This window comes from Nelumbo lutea, chromosome 4 (genome assembly GCF_056320005.1).
Source record: "Nelumbo lutea isolate HS-2025 chromosome 4, American lotus-T2T, whole genome shotgun sequence".
NCBI lineage: Eukaryota > Viridiplantae > Streptophyta > Magnoliopsida > Proteales > Nelumbonaceae > Nelumbo > Nelumbo lutea.
In genome coordinates, this window is record NC_142687.1 from 10,816,098 (window position 1) to 10,841,490 (window position 25,393).

General features: G+C 37.8%; 1 protein-coding gene across 4 annotated transcripts in view; it reads left to right on the top strand.

Annotated features, from left to right (window-relative positions):
• Window positions 1–4,827: 4,827 nt before the first annotated feature.
• Window positions 4,828–25,393, top strand: part of PANK2 (pantothenate kinase 2) — a 92,667-nt gene continuing 72,101 nt past the window's right edge. Inside the window, exons 1-13 of one of the 4 annotated variants that reach the window (XM_088986355.1) lie at window positions 4,828–5,086; window positions 5,181–5,339; window positions 5,573–5,664; window positions 5,811–6,153; window positions 7,014–7,226; window positions 7,482–7,540; window positions 9,129–9,245; window positions 9,346–9,465; window positions 9,573–9,667; window positions 9,763–9,856; window positions 17,204–17,335; window positions 19,933–20,045; window positions 20,592–20,784. In XM_088986355.1, the coding sequence (XP_088842481.1) occupies window positions 5,880–6,153; window positions 7,014–7,226; window positions 7,482–7,540; window positions 9,129–9,245; window positions 9,346–9,465; window positions 9,573–9,667; window positions 9,763–9,856; window positions 17,204–17,335; window positions 19,933–20,045; window positions 20,592–20,784 (1,410 nt within the window). In that variant the 5' untranslated portion in view covers window positions 4,828–5,086; window positions 5,181–5,339; window positions 5,573–5,664; window positions 5,811–5,879. Of the gene's footprint in view, window positions 5,340–5,572; window positions 5,665–5,805; window positions 6,154–7,013; window positions 7,227–7,481; window positions 7,541–9,128; window positions 9,246–9,345; window positions 9,466–9,572; window positions 9,668–9,762; window positions 9,857–17,203; window positions 17,336–19,932; window positions 20,046–20,591; window positions 20,785–25,393 lie in introns of all 4 variants that reach the window. The other 3 variants (XM_088986354.1, XM_088986356.1, XM_088986358.1) reach the window with 3 other exon arrangements.

Below are 25,393 nucleotides of genomic sequence, written 5' to 3' on the forward strand. Positions count from 1 at the left end.
CACGTCAAGACCATTATGCCAAAACTATATCTATTATATTTTTTCTCTTTTCTCATTCCCAATTTTTTTTCTTTCTCTGCATGTGGCAAAATCTAATTTCCCCAAGATGCTTTTATATAATTTCTTACATGCCTGGGACAGAGGGAAGATATCTACTCACAATAACTTATGTTTGGTCGTAGTGCAAATAAGAGTTAGATACAAAATTTGCATTCAGTTTAGTTTTGCACTATTGGTTTGTAATTATGATTTGCACTTCAATCTCATATAAAATTTGTACTTTTTTTTGTCTCATTTGCATATATTAGTATTGTAAATTTTGTATATAAAAAATTGATACAATATTTATACTACCCTCCTCCTATCAGTTCTCTCTCATATAAGGTGGTGACCACATCCTCTTGCTTCCTACTTTATTACCAAACAAGTAACCCTCTTACCTCCTTTCTCTTATATATAAGGTGGATCCACAACATTTTCCTTTTGCGAAAGTAAATAATCAGAATTTGCGTTCAGTTTATTTGCACTCCCATGCATTTACACCAATGCTATATCAGTGATCGAATTGGTTATAACTTGTAAGTTTTTCTGATATCATGCTTTCTTCAACATATGCTTTATATAATAATTGATCGAATTGGTTACAACCTCAGTTTTTATCCAAACATCCCCAATATGGCCTTTGTCGTTTATCAGTCATCACCCAATTTAGGGTTTGGGTTTTTAGTAATTGATATAATCGTTTCTGGCCACGTACCAATGTTTTGTGATGTAAATTTTTTTTGGCTAAGTACCTCGTTATTTGACCCGATGGTGATGTGCCTTAGTGATAAGCTACTTGGTGGCGAACTGCCTGGTGGAGAGCTACCTGGTGGCGAACTCCCTGCTAGGCGGCCTGTGACTTAGAGAATGGTGGAGCTCCCTAGGCAGCACAACCCGACTGCCCTCAACATGAGGTGGTCTTCTTTCCTTTGTAGGTAGTGGGAGCTGTGGGACCTGCGAGAACTCCATCTTTTCCTCCTCTTTGTAGGTGGCGGGAGCTGAGGGACCTACGAGAACTCCATCTTTTTCTCATCTTTGTAGGCGGCGGGAGCTGAGGGACCTGCAAGAACTAAATCAGAGGACCCGGGGGTATTTTCCCGGCAGGGGCTCTCCGATGCTTAAGTTAGCACTCTGATTGTAGAGAGCTTTGAAGATAATATTGGAGAAACGAGAGAGCTAGAGAGCAGGGATTACCTCCATTTTTTCCCTCTCTTTGTAGGCGGCGGGAGCTGAGGGACCTACGAGAACTGAATCAGAGGACCAGGGGGTATTTTCCCGACGGGGGCTCTCCGACGCTTAAGTTAGCAATCTGATTGTAGAGAGCTTTGAAGATAATATTGGAGAAACGAGAGAGTTATAGAGTAGGGATTACCTCCATTTTTCCCCTCTCCTCTCCCCTTCGGGGGGGGTGAGGTCTTTATATACTGGAGCCCTCGCAGGTTAGGTGGGTGAAAAGCCTCCAAACGGTAAGACTCGTCACATCCCGTCAGAACCGGGGTACGGTGGTGAACTCCTCGAGGTCGTCAGACTGGCGCTTGTGTCAGGCGGCCAGGTCGGCGCCTGCGTCAGTCGGCGGGTCGGCATCTGGGCCAGGTTGTCAGGTCAGTGCCCGTGTCAGTCGGCAGGTCAGTGTTTGGGCCAGGTCGTCAGGTCGGCGCCCGTGTCAGTCGGCGGGTCAGTGTCTAGGCCAGGTCGTCAGGCATGAGATCTTCCTACGATACCCCAAACTACTCCCGTACCGAGCTTCTCTACAAGTGACGAGCTGCCTATGGCGAGTTGCCTGTGGCGAGCTACTTATGGCGAGCTGCTTGTGGCGAGGTGCCTATGGCAAACTGTTGCCTGTGGCGATATGCCTGGAGGCCATACTTAGTTGGCACGAAGTGCCACATGTCACAATTCCACTGGAGGGCTAAATCTGCCCTCATCAGTAATAGTCAGAAGTTAAAAGTAACTTGCAAAGCCCAATGCTGGTTTGTTGAATTTTTGACTTTATTGTTGTTGTTATTATTGTTATTATTTGATCTTGAAAATATTGAATAATCAATTATGTAATATTGCATATTTGCATGTTTAATAAAAGACAAAAAAACATCAATCAATGGCTCGAATGGTCTAGGAATTTTCTTTTGGAGGGTAAATTTAATGAGATAGAAGTAGAAAAGGTAAGGTATTGGGGAAAATGGACCAAGAAGGATTGGATTTATTATATATTTTTTAAAGAAAAAAATAAATAATTTTTATTTATTTTGGGAGTTAGAAGAGCGTTAAAGAGTGACACGTTGTCAAAGCCAATGGCACAATAACTATGATGGTCATTGGTGTCACTCTAAAAAATCGAGGCGAGGCCAGGAATAGCATAATTGGTGCATTGGTGCACTGGATGAATTGTCCCAGCCGTAGTGCAGTTTCGAGCCCTGCTATTATTATCTTTATAATACAATAGCTAATAAGTGTACTGGAATCCATCTCTGAAATTGCAGTCCCCTCTTAGTAGACCCCCTAATAAACTGCATCTCCACCCCTATAGGGTGTCGGGCAATTATTAATAAAAAAAAAAGTAAGGCGAAGGATTAAACAGGTGGTATTTCTAGTGGGCCTCACCATCACCTTGCTGTATCCCCACCCTTGAATTGCCGCATCATTGTCCTTTGGGCAGTGGTCAGATGTGAAATCAGTTCTTTTTACAAAGAAAAGGAAAATTAATGTCACAATTTATTAACTTTGTAGGTATCAATTTATCATGTCTATACCAGGGCTGCAAAATGGGTTTATATTTATTCAAATTCGATTTGATTAAAGTAGTCTAGTTATATCCATGGTTTTTTAAAAATGACCCAGAGACAATGGTTTGCTAACTAAAATCAACAGTTTTAGGAAAAATCAAAACCGATCACTTAACCGATTCCTGATTTTTCCAACCCAATTTTAAAAACCATAGTTTTATCTACTTATAAGTGGATCTAACGCTAATCCATCCTAATTCATTATCTAGTAAAAAGACACTCATAGATGTGTTTAACTTTTTGTTGACCCATATGGTTGAGCTGGTGAACGGGTCACCCACTTTAGATTAGTCTCTAAGGCTATGTTTGGTATGAAGGAAAAGATAGGGAAAGAAAGGGGAATTAATACAAATGATGAAGGCAGATTTGGCCCTCCAATGATATTGTGAAACATGGCACCTCGGAACAATTAGGTGACACCCGGAACCACTTTGGCAACAACTTGCCTTAGCCAAGTTGATGGTGTCCCACCTGGCGGCCTGGCACAGGCACTGACCTGGCGGCCTGGCCCAGGCGCGACCTGGCGACCTGGCACATGCGTCGACCTAGCGACTTGCAAGACATGCTCGTTGACGAATTCATCATGCATATCCAAACACTCCCACGATCCTTGGAAGTTGACCCACATGCCGAACGATCCGGAGGGTGGTCAACATGCATGGCGGTTACCTCCAGGAATCTCGACCACTTAGACGACCTCACAGAAATCTCGGATATGGTGCGTGAAGTCCTTGCCAAACAATGCCTATATAAAGGCACCAACTCCAATGGCATTGGAGCGACCTCGCCAGGTTAGCCACCCCGAATCCTCTGACATTTGGTTCCTTGTAGGTCTCTGAAGAGCAACGAAGCTCATCAATTCAGCTCGCCACCAGGCAACTCGACACCTGGTCAGCCAGCACCTCACAGGCAGCTCGGCACCTGGTCAGCCCGACACCTCACAGGCAGCTTGGCACCTGGTCAGCCTAGCACCTCACAGGTAGCTCGACACCTCACAGGCAGCTCGACACCTGGTCAGCCCGACACCTCACAGGCAACTCGACACCTGGTCAACCCGACACCTCACAAGCAGCTCAACACCTGGTCAGCCCAACATCTCACAGGCAGCTCGGCACCAGGTCAGCCCGGCATCTCACAGGCACCTCGCCACCTAGTCAGCTCGACACTATAGTCAGCTCACTACCTAGCCTGTCCAGCTTGACAGCCAAAGTTCACTTCGGCCTGAGTCATCGACCACTTGGAAGCAGTCCAAATGTGGAGGTACTTAGCCAAAAATTGATTCTTCAACACGGGTTGTAAAGGTTTATCTACCTTTTCCTTCCTTTCCCTTAAACCAAACATAGCCTAAATGCTAAGTTAAAGAGAGGAAAAAGTGAAAAAACATATTGACCCATCTGACCTGTTCAATGTGTTAACCAGATTTTTGTATTATTTTGAATGTTTTCCATTAATGAAAAACAATTTGAGTTATGAAAAGCATTTTAAAAAGGCCATACCAATACAAGTTCACATTGACACCCCCACAATATATCCCAACTGTGTATTAATCAGGCTCCGTTCGGAAGGATTACAAATGCTAATATGTAGAGTACAAAACCTTATATTTTGTATGTATTTGCATAGTAATAACATGTACGGGAGATGTCTACAACACATCCCAACTGTGTATTGAAAACATCTTCCTAATGATATATACAAGAGACATTTCCAATGCATGTTGAGATATGCATCTAGGTTGCTAGTGGACATGGCTAAAAGAAGGATGACTTCCACCGAAAACCAAAAAACACGGGTATGGATATTTGGAGGTCGGATATGCTCCTCACATCAACTTCATAGTGCATCATAGGCATGCATTGAGAATATCTCCCGGACATAATGTTATCATTAGTCATGTGGCCAGCTCAGATATGCTCCTCACAAATGTGCGCCTCATAGGCACATCCACCATGCATCGGAAATATCTCCGTGAATAATAACTAATAGCATAGGAGATGTTTACAATGCATGTAGAATGTGCGCGTGAGGCACATTCGAACAGCCTGTAGAATGTGCGTGTGAATAGCAGATCCGGTGTGAGTGAACACAAATCAACATATAGCTGAGATCGGCTTCAGTCGGTGCATGTTCGAACAACCTTTACAGCCTTACTGGGAATGTCTAAGTACCTATCACCTATGTAGTTTACTTCATGGGTGATATTCCCAGTGCAAGGCCCGTTCGAACAGCCATACAGCCTTGCATCGGGAACAGCTCGTTGGGTGTGGGGAGCCAATCCGAACTCACTTTCAAGATATATTCATGTTCTTCGTCTTCTTCATTGTTAACTAATAACTTCCTGAAATTCCCATTCAGGCTTCTAATGTCTGGGCTGTGATCACTAACCAGCCATCACTGCTGATGAAGGGCCAAGAGAAGTGGAAGTGTGAAACCTCACGAAAATGACGGTTGGGGTGGTTACAACTTACAGAGATTTCTACGTGTTTTGTAGGGGGGCTCTATCTATTTTCGATGGTATTTAGTATTTACTCATCTGGGTTGGGTTTTTCTATTGTTTATTACGTGATTATGTCGGCTAGTTTCTTAACTTCAAAGTATAATAACTTGAGGGTTTCAAATTGTTCGCCCATTCCTTCACCTTTAGCCATCATTTTTATGTGGGTTGACACTTATCCTCAATAAAGTATAAACAATAAAAGGAAAAAATAGGTGAATTCCTTCACCTTTATTTCGTTATCTTGCTTCAGGTTTCTTCGAAGCTAACAGCAGGCAGGCGATAAATGCAAAGAAGCTGCTTTGATTTTTGCCTTTGGGTTGACTGGTTGATTCAACCACTTGGGTATTGATTTTTACTCATCAATACTGTCGGGTTTCTGTTCTTGCTTTGATTTGAATCTGAAAAAAAGTATTTTTTATTATTTCTACATTTTCCTATTCGTTTTTAATTATTCTGAATCCGTTGGTCTTTTTGGCTCATGAGTAAAGGACAACCCCACCAAATACGCTTGCACAAACAGTTGGGGTTAGGCAGCAGGTGGAGGGAAGTTTGGATTAATGGCTGGCCCAACTGAACGCCCAGTTCTTGAAAACCACTATATAAAGGCGGCGACTGAGGAGAATAGCGATAAGAACAAGGAAGACGAGGAGGAGAAACAAGGGGGAAGAGAAATGGCGCCGCCGGCTGCCAACCCAATTCATCGATCGACCTCGCGGCCTCAGCTCGACCTCAGCGGCGCAGCTATTCAGGGGAATTTTGAGGAGAGAGATCCAACAATTCTGTTGCCTAACCAGTCTGATGATATCTCTCATTTATCTCTGGACATTGGAGGTGAATGTCAATATTCTTCCTTTTTTTTTTTTTTTTTTTTCTTTTTTGAGAATATTCCTTCTCGTCACTGTTAATTCATTTTCTTACTCTTTTGCTTCTCGGTGGATCTGGCGTGGTTATGTCTTCCTTTTCTGTCATTATTTTCCTGGAAATGCGTATCCGAATCTAGTAACTTTATGTTCTGTTACTGTTGAATTTTTGTGATTCTTGGGCGGGTCTGGTTTTCCCCTCTCCCTGTTTTGCTAATACCATGTTTCATTTTTTGTGCCATTTTCTATGTCCTTTCTTTAGCTTAATGTTTTCTGATTGGTGGCCGTTTTTCTTTTCCTTGATTATTTAGATCAGTTTTACCATCAAGTTTCTTAGTTTTTATTCTTTTGGTATATAATTTTTGGTGTATTTTATTATGTTGCTCGCCAATTTAGGATTCTTTTCGAAGTGAAAGTGGCTTAGATTGTTCTCCATGTTTCCTCTGCAAGTATGCAATTTATTATTTTTCTATGTAGCTGACTAGCTTCTGGTATAGTTTGAGGAACCAATTCCTATGTGGCTTTACCTATTCTGCCACCTATTACATCTGTATCTGATTTTGAAGTTGTTTCTTTGGGTTCATTGTGATGAAGTTTCAGGGTTAGTTCTAGTTCTGCTTTAGAGCTTGAAAATTTGAAATTATAAAACTTCTATATATGCTTAAATTGGTTGAGAACCATGATTTTTGGACGATGAACTAAAATGACATTTTTCTTATTAGTTATTTCTCATTTTTCAGCTTTGGTTTCTTCTCAGAATTGATTGCTTCTGGTTTGACAAAATAGATGTTTTATCTTGATACTCCAGTAATTCCATTTTCTTGCTGGCAGGATCACTGATTAAGTTGGTATATTTCTCAAGACACGAGGATCGCTCAGTTGATGACAAGAGGAAGAGATCTCTAAAAGAGAAACTGGGGGTTTCTAATGGTAATAGGAGAAGTTATCCCATTCTAGGTGGGAGGCTCCATTTTGTGAAGTTCGAGACAAGCAAGATTAATGAGTGCTTAGATTTTATTTCTTCCAAGCAGCTTCACCGTGGTGGTATGCCTTACTATTTTCCTTTTATTTTTTGACTATGTTTCTTTTTTCCTTTTTTTTTTTTTAAATTGTGAAACATAGTAAAATATATTAGCTTTTTAGTTGATATTTGTTGCTGAAGTGCCTAACGTACAATTATTTGGAATTTTGTTTTAAAGTTTCCAAGAAATAATTAAGCCTTTTTACTACGCAAGTTTCAAAGAAATACTTAAAATATTTTTAACACATGGTTAATTGTGGTAAGTTTCTTATTGACAGGGACTGATTCACAATGTTGGCATTCTGGGGCCACAGCCAATGAAGATGCAATAATTAAGGTAAACCTTGTACCGTAGATTACTTTTGGCAATTACTAGATTCTTATTTTCAAGCAGTTTGTTAAATATTTATCCGAGCTACACCAAAGAAGGAACTTAGGCCTTATAAAGGATCTTTTGGAATCCTAACAAATTGATCAACATAAAAGACGGAAGTCGGGATGGGATTGCACAAGTCATTAGTGTTTGTTGAGTTGTCAACTATTTAACCTAGAACTGCTCTGCTAGATTTCTCAACCTATTCCTCTGTTACATATTCATGCTTTGCTGAAAAAAAAATCATACTCCTAAAGACATTATAAGGCTCTCTCCTGCATCACCTAAGGACATGTTTCTCATCATTAAGCAATAAAAGAATCTGCTTCATAGGTTTGCTAGCTTAGCTACCCTTCATCAAAACTAAAATTTGTATTAACTTCTCTTTTTTTTTTTGGTGACAATAATGGAGAGATCTGTTCTGGTTAGTATACTTAACTTAAGCTGTTTTAGTTCCATTAAGAGGTCTTAAGATGCTAGCAGATTTCAATGATTTATACCTTATGGATTGATAATGAAAACTGTTATAGGAAAAGACCTTTTCAAACCTTGGTCTCCTAATAGAAAAGCAACCTATTGCATCAACCATGAAGAATGCAAGATTTGATGGAGATTCATGGAAAGATAATTACTGAAATGGACCAACTATCAACTGATGTTTTTTTTTTTAATTTATTTATTTATTTATAGCAACCACCAAGATGGATATTGTCCCCCCTACATGCACACGCACAAAAAATAGGATGAAGGAAATGGTCATGAAGTAACATAAATAAGAGAAATGAGAAAAGGATTTCTTTGGAGCTTCTAGACACTACATAATATTTTTATATTCTTTTATTTTATGTTATTAATAGCATTATAACAGATCATTACACTAAATTATTCATCTTGCGGGTTTATTATTATTATTATTATTATTATTATCACTATTATTATTATTATTATTATACTATTTCTTTTTTATTATTTTCTTATTTGTTTGGGTTCAATTGACGTATACGTTGTCATCCTCTTTCTAGGACCAAAACAAGGGCTCAGCCCCAATATTTTCTATGTTTTCTTTTCTTCTTTTTTCTTCTCAAAAATATGCTGATTTTCAATGTTTTGATACGAGGTTTATACTTTATGCTTATTTCATGTGGATTATGGTAATTATTAGTTAAAGATACTTGCTTATTACTATGACATCTATGGAACTGTCCTAGGATTTATACTTTTTATTTTCAAAAAACTTATCAAATAGGTCCTAGGCACCAGCCTAGGCAACTAGGTGACAAAGTGCCCTGTTGCCTAGCTTTGCCTTGGTGACTTGAAAACTATGGTAGCTTCATATAGTCATTAACTTTTCCAGTCATCAATATGGTCTTTTTCTCTCTGTAAATATTTGCATAGTTTGGAATAATATCGGCATAAGAAAATTGTGAACTACAATCAAAGAACTGGTCTTCTGTCTGCTTGGACGCCTTGGAGTTTCTAATTGTTCTTAATGTTTGTTTATTTCTTTTCTTAATGGATGTTGGTAAATTTATTAGTTAACATTTCTGTGAAGGCCACAGGTGGTGGCGCATACAAATTTGCAGACCTCTTCAAAGAGAGACTTGGAGTTAGCATCGATAAGGAAGATGAAATGGATTGTCTGGTAGCTGGAGCAAATTTTTTGCTTAAGGTGTTCTTCTATCCTTTGGCTTATGGTTGTTTTTAATTAAGAATCTCCTTCTGCTTATAGTTGGCTTATGGTTGTTCTTCATTAAGCTTACTTTGTGTAGGCAATTCGTCATGAAGCTTTCACACACATGGAGGGTCATAAAGAATTTGTCCAGATTGACCATAATGATTTGTTCCCTTATCTCCTTGTTAACATTGGATCTGGTGTTAGCATGATCAAGGTTGTGGTCATCTTATTTCCTGCCTAGTTCACTTTTGGTATTCAGTGACCTAAAACTTACTGTTCAAGGAGTTCTTGAGGATCTCATATTTTCTTCTGGTGGTATAGGTAGATGGTGAAGGGAAGTTTCAGCGGGTTAGTGGGACCAATGTTGGTGGTGGTACTTATTGGGGCCTGGGAAGGCTTTTAACAAAGTGCAAAAGGTCCTCCTGGCTTTCTTCTATTTATAGTATATCCTAGCTCTTTTTTTTTTTTAATTTTTTTGTCCATGTTAACTGACACCCATATCTAATTCCAGTTTTGATGAGTTGCTGGAGTTGAGTCAACGTGGAGATAATAGGAAAATAGACATGCTTGTTGGAGACATCTATGGTGGCATGGATTATAGCAAGGTAAAGGTGATAGTTTTTTAGGGTCCGTTTGGTTCATGGGACTAGGGATCTGGATCGGAATCGGAATCGGAATGGGTCATTCTGATCCAACTGTATGGTTGGGTGGAATTGGAATCCCATTCCCATTTCCGCTGGAATGGCATTGCCCCATTTAAGGGAATGGTCATTCCCTCCCCCTCCCTTGGGAATGAAATCCCATTCCAGCTTATTCCAATTCTGATTCCAGTTCCTATCTGAACCAAACAGACTGGGAATAGACCATTCCGATTCCAATTCCGACTGTGAACCGAACGGACCCTTAACTATAATTGTTTGTATCCTAAAAGCATGGTAGGAGAAATTTCATGTACATAACCAAGGAAATTGCGATGTTATGTCAATTATGATTGTGAATGATGTAACAAGTCCTGGAGCACCAAGTTTTTGATTCTCAGTGGATGAGTTTAAATAAAGACTACCTAAATTGGATATTATAGATCAGTCAAGAAGGACTATGCTGATATTTCCCTAACTTATTCTTGTTCCTATGCTGCTAGCAGTTCAGCTGTTATGCAAACAATCAGTAAATTTGAAAGACATGCTTGAGAGGCTGCCTGAGGAAAGCCTTAGAATCTGACCACCTATCTAGGATCTAAGATGCAAAGATACATATGTGGTGTGTACATATTATGCATGTGCATTTGTTTATCAAGAGTAAAATTATGACAACATCAATGAGGGTGTTGTAATAAGAAAAAAAATGACAATCAAATGAAAAAGGAATAAAAGTTAAAGGCAGGAAGGCAAGAAGAACCTCAGAAAATATAAACCTACATGTGCTTGTGTGGTAAAAACTGATGAATTAGCCTTTCTTTTCTGTGCTTAAGTTTTACATTGGTTAGTCAGACTTGAAATGCCATTAGAAAGAAACAAAGACCAAAACTACAAAACACACACACACACACACACACACAACATTGGTGTAGAAAAAAGTCTTCACATTATTGAATTTTTTCTGTGTTTTGGCAAACCTGCTAATGCTCATGCTTCAAATTGTGTGGTGCATTTGAAGCTGGTCTTATACCAATTTTGTGTGCCTAATATAGGCTTTATATCAAAAGACATGAAAAGGTCATGTATTATATATAGCTAAATCATTGTTTCTAATTCCACCAATTAATGAAATTCATGTTATCCATTAAAAAAATCTTGAAAAAGGTCAGATGAAGACTTACTATCATAGTCATATCAATTGATATGCATTTATGATTCCACTAAAATCTTAGCTTTAGAACCAGTGTTGTAAGACTCGAACTAGACACAAAACCTGAATGCTTGCTGGGTCACAGGTCAAATGGTTTGACCGTGAGTCATAAATAACATATAATATATTTTTTTTTAATTTTAAAACACATGCAAAAGCTGTGACTAGATGGTTAGTTTCTTGATTTTTGATGCAAGCAACCAGGGTTCAAGTCTTGCAACTTACATTTTATTCAAGATATATGCGCATTTAATGACTATATATTAAAGAGACATAAATAGGCATAAATAACAAGATATTATTAATGGTAACAAGTTAACATGCATAACCAAGAGGCCATGAGTTCAAATCTTTCTATTTTCATTTTAAAGTTTCTAGTGATTTAGTGGCCTGAGCAGGTTGTGAAAATCAGCTGGGTCATTGAAACCCATCTGTTTTTCAACAGTTCTCTGGGTTTGACTCAGCCCAGGTTTTATGGTCCGACTGTTCGGTCCTGTCTGAGTCTTTCAACACTGTTTAAAACAAATACCTAACTGAACTTCTAAAAGTCTACACAGAAACTCATATTAGAACTCACTATATTGCTGCTGCACAGGAAAATCCAAAAAGAACCAAAGCCGAATTGAGTCTGTGTGTGGTGACACATTGTTGAGTCTATTATGGACCTTTATTTTAATTCAATCAAAGACTGGTTGAAAGAAGATTGACTGAACTGTCAAGTGGATAACCAAACTACAGCATTTGTTATTTATATTATGATTCGGCCTGCCTTTGAGTTCTGTTATTTTCATAGCAGCCAAGAAGAAAGAAGGAAGAAAGAGAGAGAAAGAAAAGTCTGGTTCAAATTAGGGAAAAGATACATCTCCCATTCGGCCAGACATGTTTTATATTATTAATATAATGGAAAAGACACATGTGCCCTTATTTAAGTGAGGGACACTAGTTCTAATATAATATTATAGACCAACAACCTCAACATAAGTATAAAGATAGAAATACCCCTACACTAACACTCCCCCTCAAGCTGGTTAGTATATATCATATAATCCCAGCTTGTTACATATGTAGTCCATTCTTCCCCAACTCAACCCTTTTGTAAATAAGTCTGCCCACTGGTTTCTTGTGTTAACATATGCATTGTCTATCACTCCATTCAGCACCTTCTCTCTCACAAAGTGACAGTCAACCTCTATGTGCTTGGTTCTTTCATGAAACACCGGATTAGAAGAAATATGAATTGCAGCCTAATTGTCACAATAGAGCTTCATTGGAGTGTTAATGTTGTATCCTATCTCCTATAGAAGGTTTCTTAGCCACACTAATTCACAAGCAGTATGTGCTATAGCTCTATATTCTGCCTCTGCACTACTTCTCGCCACGACTGTCTGCTTCTTACCTTTCCATGTCACCAGATTACCCCCAAGAAAAGTGTAATAATCTGTGGTAGACCGCCTATCAGACATAGAACCGGTCCAGTCAACATCAGTATACCCTTCTATTTCAAGTTTTCCACCACTTTTGTTTATCAAACCACGACCAGGGGCCCCTTTTAAATACCTCACAATTCTTAGAACCGCATCCCAATGAGGAACCATATGTTTCTACATGGACTGACTTACCACACTAACCGCAAATGAAATATCTGGCCGAGTAATGGTTAGGTAGTTCAGTTTACCTACAAGTCGTCGGTATCTATCAAGGTCTTCAAACACTTCACTCATATCACTGCTCAACCCAATATTTGTTTCCATAGGTGTTTTAGTTAGTTTAGCACCTAACAAACTTGTTTCTTCCAGCAAATGAAGCACATATTTCCTCTGACACAAATTATTACCATGCTTAATCTTGCTACTTCTATCCCCAAGAAATATTTCAATTTACCAAGGTCCTTTGTTTGAAAATGTTCCTGTAGAAAAGTCTTCAACCTGTCAATGCCCATTTTATCATTCCCGGTAATAACAATATCATCTACATACACCACCAATAGGATTTTTCTTGTCTGAGAGTCATGACTGAAGACAGAATGATCAACTTGGCACTGTTTCATACCAAACTTCTTTACCACCTCATTGAACCTACCAAACCATGCTTGAGGAGATTGTTTAAGCCCATATATAGCTTTTTTTAGTCTGTATACCTTACCATCCTCCCCTGAGCAACAAACCCTGGTGGTTGCTCCATGTAGACCTCCTCGAGCAAATCACCATGCAAAAAGGCATTCTTGATATCAAGCTGATAGAGGGGCCAATCATGCATAGCTGCAAGAGAGATCACAACACGAACCGACCCTATATTAGCAACTGGGGAGAAGGTCTCTATGTAGTCAATACCATAGGTTTGGGAGTACCCTTTTGCAACCAATCGAGCTTTCAGGCGCTCAACACCACCATAAGGCAAATACTTAACAGTATAAACCCACTTACAACTGACAGCCTGCTTCCTAGGAGGAAGAGTGGTAAGGTCCCAAGTATGATTATGAAGTAGAGCTGAGAGTTCTTCCTCCATTGCATGGCACCACCCTGGAGAGGCAAGGGAAATAGGATGAAGGGTGTAGGTGCGTTTACCTTTCCGCAAGGCAATGGGAAGATCAAGATCAGATACTGGGTTCGGGGCTGGTGTGGAGACAAATTCTGGATCTGTTGACATTGATGGATACAGAGGAGTAGCAACCGGTACATGTGGGCGATGTGTATATACTTGACGAATAGGTGGGCGTTCAACAGGTGGTGGCACTGGAGGCAAGGACTTGGTCACAACTGGAAGAAAGGGAACAAAATCAACAATTGGAAGTGGAAGAGGGGGAGGTGATGAGGAGGAAGAAGCATCACCGGACCCCAAGAAAAATGGAGTAAACTCAAAGAAGGTAACATCAACACACACAAAGGAACGTCGAGAACTAGGATGGTAACACTTATACCCTTTATGGGTCCGAGAATAGCCAAGGAAGATGCACTTGATGGATCGTGCATCTAACTTGTCCTTCCCGGGGCCCAGATTATGGACGAAGCAGATACACCCAAATACCTGAGGAGAAAGAGGAAACGAAGACAAGGTGGAAAACAAGGTAGTAAATGGGGAATGACCATCAAGGATAGACGTGGGCATCCGATTAATCAAGAAGCAAGAAGTAAGCACCGCATCACTCCAAAAGGGTTTGGGAACATTCATGTGATGCATGAGGGATCGTGCTGTTTCCAAAAGATGATGATTCTTTCTCTCAGCCACCCCATTTTGTTATGGGGTGTAGGTACATGAGGTTTGATGTATAATGCCATGTTGGTCCAAGTATTCTTGAAATGATAAAGATAAATATTCACGACCATTATCAGAACGAAAAATTTTAATGTGAACACCAAATTGATTGCGAATCTCAGCATAAAATTTCTGGAAGATGGTAAACAATTCACTTCTTTTCTTTAAATAGAGCCACATCATCCTTGAAAAATCATCAACAAAAATGACAAAATATCTATATCCATTGTATGACATCACTTTATAAGGACCCCAAACATCTGAATGAACCAAAGAAAAAGGACTCGACACACGGTTATCAACCCTAGAACTAAAGGGAACACGATGGTGTTTCCCCAACTGACATGACTCACAATCTAACACAGAAAGTTGACTCAACGAAGGAACCAAAGATTTCAAAACTTTCAGCGAAGAATGACCAAATCGACAGTGCTACTAGAGAGGAGAGAGAGATGACTGGAGAGCTGTTGATGTTCTTCCACCACCGTCAAGATAATACAATCCACCAGCATCATGCCCTCCACCAATCTTCATCCCCGTCTTGAGATCTTGAAAAACACACATAGAAGGGTAAAAGGTAATAGAACAATTAAGTGACTTGGTCAGCTTACTAACAGACGTAAGGTTAAACGGAAATTTAGGGACATACAAAACTGAGGATAGGGATACAGGGTCCAGGTCAACATTACCAACACCACAAATGGAGGATGTGGAACCGTTAGCAAGGGTAACAAATTGTGATGTTGAGCAATGAGAGAGGGAATAAAACACACCTGGAGTTCTAGTAATGTGATCAGAGGCTCCAGAGTCAATAATCCAGGGATTGGGAGTGGATGCCAAACAAGCCATACCTGAGTGTGCGAAAGTAGTCGTATTCTGTTGAGATGTGGATTGGACAAACCTCTCATACTCATCACGGGAAACACTCACCATCTCCTTCTCGGGACCATTTGTGGATGTAGGAGGCATCTGATCAGCTGAACGATTCTCCTATCTGAAACTGGTGTCACTAGTCATGGCATGATTGGCCCAGGTTGAGGGTGGACCATGCAAGTCATAGCAATAATTAATTGTATGTCCATCCATAAAACAATGAATACATCTCCTCGGACCCGAGCGACGTCCTCTACCACGAGCTCCCCCTGAATCTCTACCTCCAATACGACCACCACTACGGTTATATGTTGGTCCACCCTCACCACTCCGGCCATATACCGGACCACTGCTACCACCACGGCCAGACTGAGCTCCTCGAGCTCCACCTCTAACACCACGGCCCCTTGACACTGCAAAGGCTGATCTATCTGAGACATTAGAATTCTCAGTAGATCCAAAAGAAGTCATCCGAAGTCGAGCAAACACCTCTTCTAAGGAAGGGAGAGCTGACCCTCTTAGTATTTGAGCTCGCATTGGTTCATACTCAGATTTCAGCCCCACCAAAAATCGAGTCACATCAAGTTGTTCTCTCTGTTGTTGCTGAGTTTTGACATCAGAAGTGAGGGGGTGATAAAACATTCAACTCATTACGAATGTTTCTCATACTAGCATAGTACTCCTCAAGACTCCGGTTGCCCTGCTACAGATTAAAGTATTCTTGATACAGCTGATATACTCTGGTTGTATTGTCTTGACCATAATACAACTTCTTTGCAAGGTCCCACACAACTTGGGCAATGTTAAGAAACATGAAATTTACACTAATCTTGGGTTCCATACTATTCCGTAACCACGTGATAATCTGTGCATCCTCTTGTTCCCAGTCTTCATACTCATGAGAATCAGTGGAGGGTTTCTCCTCCCTTATGTGTTTCACCTATTCTTTGCTTTCAAAAAAACTTTTACAGATTTAGCCCAAGGTACATAATTCTCTCCATTCATTTTAATGGAGGTCATTTGAACATTCAGGTAGTCAGTAGGTATCATCACTTTAGATTTGCTATGACTGTTATCTCCAATTGCTGAATTCTGTTATCACTGAATTTGACACACTACACACTACTTGATCACACTGATTTCATTACTTGTTATTGCTGAAGGTTGCACTCTTTACACCACAAACCCTACCCTACGACTACCTGAAATCTCACCACTATATGAGAACCACTCCCCCTTCGAATTACACAAAAAACAGCATAAACCCTAGCACACACCAGAAGAAAATCAGTCCATACAAGACACCCACTGCACCACACGAATCAACCCTCTTCTCTTCATCGATTAGGAGAGGGCTTCTTAGAAACCACAACAACCGACCATGAACAACACAACTGGAGGCATAGAAACCTCCAAGGGAAGAGGGCGACCACTCCTTTTTAACCCTTTCCCTTATCTCCAATCGATGGCAGAGAAATCAAGAGAAAACCCTAGATTAAGTGCGCAGAGAACAGAAATCTGGGCAGATCCGAGTTGCTTAGTTGAGCTCTGATACCATATTATGATTCGACCTGCCTTTGAGTTCTGTTAGTCTGATAGCAGCCAAGAAGAAAGAAGAAGAAAGAAGGAAGAAAGAGAGAGAGAGAGAGAAAAGTCTGGTTCGAATTAGGGAAAAGATACATCTCCCATTCGGCCAGACATGTTTGATATTATTAATATAATGGAAAAGACACGTGTGCCCTTATTTAAGTGAGGGACACTAGTTCTAATATAATATTACAGATCAGCAACCTCAACATAAGTATAAAGACGGAAATACCCCTGCACTAACAATTTGTTATTGTAGAATGAGTCAATTTGTCATTTCAGCTTTAGTTTAGTGTGCTATTTTTTTAGTTCTTGACATTGTATTTATTGAACTTATTCTGTTAGGTTTCCATCTTAATATGATGAACTTACTGATTTTTTAATGGTTACAGATTGGCCTGTCAGCGTCGACCATTGCTTCTAGCTTTGGCAAGGCAATTTATGAAAATAAGGAGCTTGAAGACTACAGACCTGAAGATATCTCCTTATCCCTTCTACGAATGATTTCATATAATATTGGGCAGGCAAGTTGCATTAGATCAACCTTTTAGTGTGCTATGTTCAAATCATGCTTTATTAAGCTGCTAACATCTGGGGCTCACTTTAGGAGTCAGTCCTAGTGAAAAATTATAATAAGCCATTGGACTCTGACCTTCCTTGTTCCCACTTACACAATGTTGGCAGGGGTGGATTCGAGCTGAATACTTGGCTATTCGAGCTTGGCTCATTGAAGCTGTATTAGGCTCGAACTCGACTGCAAGTCAATTAAAAAAAATACACATATAAAAATATTTTTTATTTTACATACAAAAAATTAAGAATTATAAAAATTATTTACTATTATACATAAAAATAAAAATATTATTATTTAAAATAAAAAATATTTATATGTATATGTATGTATGTATATAGTAAAAAATATTAATTTATTATACTAGGCTTGCGAGCCTTATGAGCCAAGCTTCACTAGGCTCGGTTTAAACCGAGCCGAGCTGAGCTTTTCACGAGCCGAGCTTGAATAGCTTGTGAGAAGCTCGGCTCGTGGCCACCCCTAAATGCTGGTCATGGCCATCTGGGGTCTTGAGAGGTGCAGGCTGAATATAGACCTAATCTCTGACACTTTTTTGGGTGGTGTGAAGTAGCTGCTCTCAGACTCAAAACCACGTTCTCATGCTTATTAACCTAAGATGTTCCCATTGCACCAAGCAATGACCCCGAGTTAGATCTAAATAGATATTGTCAAATTATATAAGAGTTGCAGACCTTGTCCAATATTTGAATAGGGAATATATATTATATGTGCACTATGTATAATTCAGCCATGTAAAACTGCCAACACATTTCAAAAACCAATGTGTAAAAGAAGCTTTCCCATGCCTTCAATATCTTTATCCTAAAACCTTCTGTAGGGTATCTTTCCTTTCCTTTCTTTCCAAAATTCCATAGCATGTGGCAGAAGAGATGATGCTTTATATGATCTTAGCATCTGATCCACCTGCAATCGATTGCCAAGCTGGAAATAGTGCAATTGCACTTGCCTGCCAAACCAACTTTTTGAGGGAAAAACTTCCATATATCCAGTTTAGTGCCTTCTTGCATGTAGAGAATAGATGGTTGACGCTCTCCTTTTCTTTGTTGCACATAAAGCATTTGCTTCCATATTGTAGTCTCTGCTCTTAACATGACCTAATCATTGAAACACTTCAGTGCCACAAAATATACAAATGCGTCAACCCTTGGAGGCACTGGATACCTCAAGTTCTTTCTAAGCAAGAAACCTCCAGATTTATTCAACTATCCTTGACACGGGAAGGATTTATTATGGGGGCCCTAACAGTATGACAGGTCTGATGAAGTGGAATTCTGGGGTGCCATGGGATTATCTTATGCTAATCATATACTTGATGAAAAAATTTACAAGATAGGCACCAACAACATGCTTCTTTTCCCAGGTGACTGCTGGTTACCTTTCTTGTACTTTCTATTTTTCTTCAATAATTTTTTATTTACCTTAAAAAAATAAATATACAATACATTCACAAAGTGGGGTAAATCGATTAGGATTGATATTTAGAAGTGGACTTTTTCATGGAGATTCATGGGATCTTAAAGGTAGTATAAATGGGTAACTAGATGAGAGGAAGTTGAATAAGACAGTTCAATCGTGTTTGTGGAAGACCAACTATACTAATGAGAATGAGTGTTTCGGTGCATATTGATGGCAAAAAATGACATGGGCTTGGTAGTGAGCAAAGACCTAGAACTTCTCATTTGGCATAAGATATGGCCCTCAATAGAGTAGAGTTAGTAGCAGAACAGGATTTTTTTCTCAATCCCAAATTGCTGGGATAGGAATTAGTTAAATTGAGTGTATAAATGTGCATGTATACACTTGTACAAACTTGCATTTTTGGACAAATCCCGGACCTTGTAGATGATTACAAAATTCTTTTCTCAATATTGTTGTATTCTCATTGTAAATTATCTTTTGGAAGCCAAGTGAGCTTCAAAACACAACTTATTATTTTCAATACCTTTTTACAAAGTGATTTCTCTCAGCATTCTTAAGATTTTATTTTCTTCAAGCTGCTACCAATGTTGGATTTTGATGTTTGAAGCATATTAATGAGAGTGCTTTCCATATTTTTGAAGAGTCTGATCTCTTGTTAATGCATATTGTTGTACTACATCAAACTTGCAAATTCAGAGTCCAGCTATTTAAGAAAGCATTTAGGTAACATGTGATTGTTATAGACATTCATGTGAAGTTAATCTACAACTTGTTTTTTATGATTTTTCATTTTGGGGTGTCTCTCATGATCTTAATTAATTTGATGCAGTTGTTGTACTATGTGCTATTTAGGAGTGTTTAAGTGTCATATGATTTTTATAGACATTCATTTGAAGTTAATCTACAACTTATTTTTTATGCCTTTTCATTTTTGGGGGATGTGTGCCATGATCTTAATTAATTTTGATGCAGTTTTTCCTTTTTGATTTTCATTCATCTAAAATATTTCTATATTTGGTATTTAACTCATGAAGACCGACTAAAATTGGTAGATGGGCTGGCATATAAATTGGTTTCTTAGTGTTTCTAATTTGGATTCCTGCTTATCAGATCTCTTATTTGAATGCACTTCGGTTTGGGATAAAGAGGATATTTTTTGGAGGATTCTTCATAAGAGGCCATGCTTACACCATGGATACTATTTCTTTTGCAGTTCATTTCTGGTAAGTATAAAAATAAGTACTAAACTTTCAAGTATTAGAGTATAGTAGCCACCCTTTTTTCTTTTAGTTTATTAGATAGTGGTAATGAAACTAAACTGGAAAAATGTTGGCTCATCAGATGCTTTCCAACTCCTAAGTTTTCAATGTACTAAAGTTTGTGCCTTTAAATTCCAAGTGACAGCTTCACGAGTCTCTTGAGTTTGTTGTCTTTCTTGTTATTTATTTATATTGTAGGAGAGGAGAAGGGGGGATCACATTGCTTGTCTCATTTGTGAGGTGCTGGCATACTGGAGCTTCAAAGTGTGGAGATGGCTTATAAATTCCTCATTTCAAGTTTTTAAATTAGAGTCCCAATTTCCAAGTGCTCTTACTCATTAATCTATCTTTTAGAACTCTTGCTTATGTTTGAGGGCATTTTGGAGCACAAAAGTTTGAAATGAAGTAACTTTGAGTCATGTCCATACTTTGAAGCAAAATGGTGTCTAGACCTCTTAAAATAAGAAGCTAATGACAACCTCAGTTGAATATTTTACACTTGTTGTTTAGGTCAAAAGGTGAGGCAAAAGCAATGTTTTTGCGGCATGAAGGGTTCCTGGGAGCTTTGGGTGCATTCATGAGCTATGAAAAGCATGGACTTGATGTCTTGATGGCCCATCAGTTAGTGGAACGATTCCCAATGGGTGCACCTTATGTGGGAGGAAAAATTCATGGCCCGCCACTTGGGGATTTGAATGAGAAGGCAAGTATATATTGTAATATTTAGTCAGCTCAGTTAATGTGTTTGATTCTATCAGATTCAGATGTAGAAAGTCAGACATGCTGCTGTTAGATGGCTGATGGCCTAAACTTTGTTCTAGTATCTCAATTTTATCTGGTCAGATGTGAACTTAAAAGAAGGTGATAGACTGCATATCTGTCTACACATGCCAACTTTGGCTGCTCTATTAGTTCCTCTACCTCATTTCTCTGAAATGAGCGGTTCCCATAGCAAATTAATAAAATGATACATACTATTGATCAGGGGTTGAAGTTATGTAAATTACTATTAAATTACAGAAAACTCATGGCGGAGGAAGATTTCCTGGCAATAGTGGGCTGGACTGTCCAAAACAATCCAGGATAATGCCAACATGGACATGGTGTGTGTGTGTGTGTTCTAGGGGTGGGGGTGTTTAAAACAGTTAGCAACAGAATTGGGGGCTCAAGTAGTATGAATACATTGCTGACTAAAAAAGTAGTATGAACTATAAAGACAAAGATAAGTTAATAGCATGGCAGATGCCTTAGCCAAACAAGAGACAAGCAGAAATCAACTTTATTGGAGGGTTGCAACTCGCAACTAGGAATCTAGTTCCCTAGGTTTGTATATATGGATTATGATGGGTGAGTTAGTGTAAGGCTACCAAGGATATCGGGGCGTTTGGAACAAATCTTTCTACATTCTACATTCTTTTTTTTTTCTTTTTTATAAATATTCTACATTCTTTCCTTCTTTTATTAATAAAATGTGGACAGTTGTCAAAAGGAAATTGACACATACTGTTGATGACAAAAAACATTAAAATGCATATTATACTCAAAATGTAATTGTACCATTGATTAATAAAGTGAAATAATGAAATAGAATGTTCTGTAAAATTCAAATAGGTAGGACTAATATTTGTTCCAGGAAAAATCTATGTTGACTGTTAATGCTTACTTTTACATTCCTTTATAACTTTTATTTTGGTTGAAACACTACCAATAAAATTAACGTAGTGTTTTTTTTGATTGGTAACAGTAACTTCATTCAAAAACATTAATTAAAACTTTAAAAGTACATCTACCACACATCCTGTGATGGTGTTGACCATTTAAATAAAAAATTATGACATAGCCCAGAAAGGATCTCCCCTAGTAACCCCTTGTTTAGCTAGTGTGTCAGCCAACCCATTTTCTTTCCTTCTAAACCATCTAAATGTCACATCAATCTCCTGTGAAAGACACCTTATTTCCTTCACACTCTGCCTATGAGTCCATAACTTATCTTCTTGCATCCACCCTATTACCAGTCTTCCAGCCCCCTCAACTTGCAACAGATCACTTCTTACGGGTGCTGTAGATGGTCTTCTTTGCACCTGACCAAACCATCTTAATCTACTTCCTCTCATTTTATCACCTATTGGCGCTACTCCTAGGTTCTTTTGAACGACTTCATTTCTGACCCTATCCCTCCTAGTTTGTCCGCTCATCCATCTTAGCATACATATTTCAGCCACACTGTTTTTTTTTTTTTGGACTTTTTTTTTCTCGACTGCCCAGCTCCATACAGCATTGTCGGCCTTACAATTGTTTTATAGAAATTTCCTTTTAACCTGAGTGGTATTCGCCTATCACATAAGATTCCAAATCCTCCCCTGCATTTTTCCCATCCCTATGGGTGGCATCCTCTTCAATCTCTTCCCTATTATGAGTTATTTTTTAACAAATGAAAAGGAAAATAAAAGGCCTTAACATTTCATTTAAAGTGACATACAATGAGAAGGGAGCACAAAAGAAAAATAATTAAAACCACCTTTGAAAATTCCACATCCACAAAGGCCTCAAATATACATTGCAACTCACAGACTTGATAAAACCGCCAACAGAACCAGGAAGCCAACAAACACTACCAACTGATAAAAAAGAGAAACCTTAAAGTGGGAAATGACCCAACTGACACAAAAATATCCATTTAGGTAGGGCCACATCCATTTTATCTAGTATTGATAAATTGTCATGTAATTGCTATTAACATTCGGTTTCATCCATACAAAGAGAGAAAAGAGGATATCAGAGGTGCATGTTTAAAATGATACTTCCACCTCCAAAGAGTAACTTTTATTGAAAGGGCAAATATTATGTACAATTAGAGTATTGCCCTTAAGACATTATACAATTACAAAACAATTAAATGAAAGGAACATATACATCCAGTCCTATCACATCACTGTATAACACAAAAACTAGTTACATTGTGCCTTAATGGTTAGAGATCTGTTATTATACTCATCTGTCAGTAGTAGAGCCTTTCTAACCACACTATAGATGGAGAACCTGTGAATGATATGAACACTACTCAATTGATCCTATATGTTCAAATGGTCATTTACAGAGATATGATAATTCTAAGCATGGTGTTACATCAGGGTAATTTTGTCCTGATATTTACATAAACAGGGACTATAATGTTGTTTTCTTTTTAATCAGGAATAGTAGAAATATTTATGAGTGGTCAATTGACCTGCAACTCTTGTATTCACGCACAAGCTCCTGTGTCTTCTCTCTTTTCATTAAGCTTTCACTCTGAATCTGTAAATTAGTGCTTCAAGTATATGTTAAAAGTTAAAACATTGAGAGCAAGAATCTCAGTACAACACAAGAAGTTTGCATATAAGAATTAAGATTGGTTCAAATTCATTCCAAAAAGTGAAATGTATACTTAATACGAACTATACTGATGAATCCTTTGGAGCAAGTATGCAAGCTACCACTGTGTGAGTTCATGATTAAGAAAATGAAAAAAGCAAGGTTTAAAATGTCGATGTCGATGGAAAAGTTGCTTACCAAAATATAGGACATATGTCGGAAATGTCGATGGGAAATCTTGTAAAAATTAGAGACAATGTGGAAATATGCGGAAATATGCAATGATATTTTGTAAAATGATAAAAGAAGCATTAAATACATATTTCTAGACTATTATCTTATTCCCTACCATTATATAAAGCTAAGAAACTAAGATCAATAACAAATTAGTAAATGACGATTTACTGATTTATTATGCATTTTGATGTTTTTACAAGGTTATCCGATATTTTCTTTTCTTATTTTTAATTTTGATTCATTATAAATTCTAATATATTTATTTCACTCTAGTAAATAGAAATACATTTATTCTGATTTTTTAAATATTAAAGTTATAATACATATGTTTTATTATAAATTTAATAAACTGATTCTCCTTTTTGTAGTATTGAGATTATGATAAATTCCGATTTCTTATAAAACTTAATGAATTTATTATGATTTTTAATACTAAATTTATAATAAATTATGATTTAGTATAAAATTTAATAAATTTATTCTGATTTTTTATATTAAATTCAGAATATGATTTATTATAAAATTTAATTAAAATTTTATGATTTTAATAATATTTTAAAAACACTAACTAGTTAATATTTTATTACTTGAAAAATATTTTATGTTTTATATTATAAAGTAATTAATTTATTCTTTTGTTTTTTTTATTTTTTGTTAATTATTTTTTATAAATACTTTATTTGAAATATTAAATAGAAATTATTAATGGAATAATTTATATTAATATACTGTATTATATTAATATAATATACTAATATATTATATTGTTAATGTACATTAGTCGAAATCCTGTTGACATAATAGGAAAATCTGTCGTTTTTTTGGTTATTTGGACTGATTTGGTCGACGTTTCCGAAATATAGGAAATGTCCACTGAAATAATGTAATTTTTATATTACCGTCCATTTTCATGTCGGTGAGCCTCGACATCGACATATGTCAGGCGACATTAGCGAAATGTCGCGACATTTGAAACCATGGAAAAAAGAATAACTCCATAATAAAGGAGATAAATGAATGGGATTTTAATTCACTTCACTTGTTATTTTCTATTATATGATGCTAAAAATAAATTTAATTGAAGGGAAAATTCAGAAACTTTTTTATTTATATATAATTCTCAATCAAATCTAGAATAAATTGTAACGGAACAAAAGAAGTGCAGACACTGAGCTGTTAGCAGTGTTAAAAGGCCTTCAACTTGCTGCTGAGATAATTTGGTGATTGAACGGGACTCTGAAGTAGTCATTTCTTTGCTAAATTCTGGAAAGGAAGTTCCTTGGGTACTTAGATGCTTGATCCATGAGGTTTTCTCCTTCGGAAGACTGATGAACTGCTCGTTCAATTGAGTTGCAATAAGTGCAAATGAAGCTGCATTATAGATTTGCCAAACCAGGAGCTTCAAGATCTGAATTGATTTGGGGTTGTCTGGGTCCAGGTTCTTTGTTGTAATAAGGTCATAGAACTCATAATGTGATTTTACTGATCTGCTTAGGCTGTTGTATCAATTTCTTTTTACCCCTGGGGTCATTTCTTTATTTATTTGGAATGGAATTTAATTCTGCATAAATGCTCATCATGCTTAGACTGCCTAAATTTTCCTTTATTTTGGACTTGACTAAACTCTTGTTAAAATGTCAATTTGATGATTTTCAGATTGTACAAAAGGTAGATAAACTACTTCAGCTGTAACTTTTTCCTGATAAAACGTTTCCACTTCAATA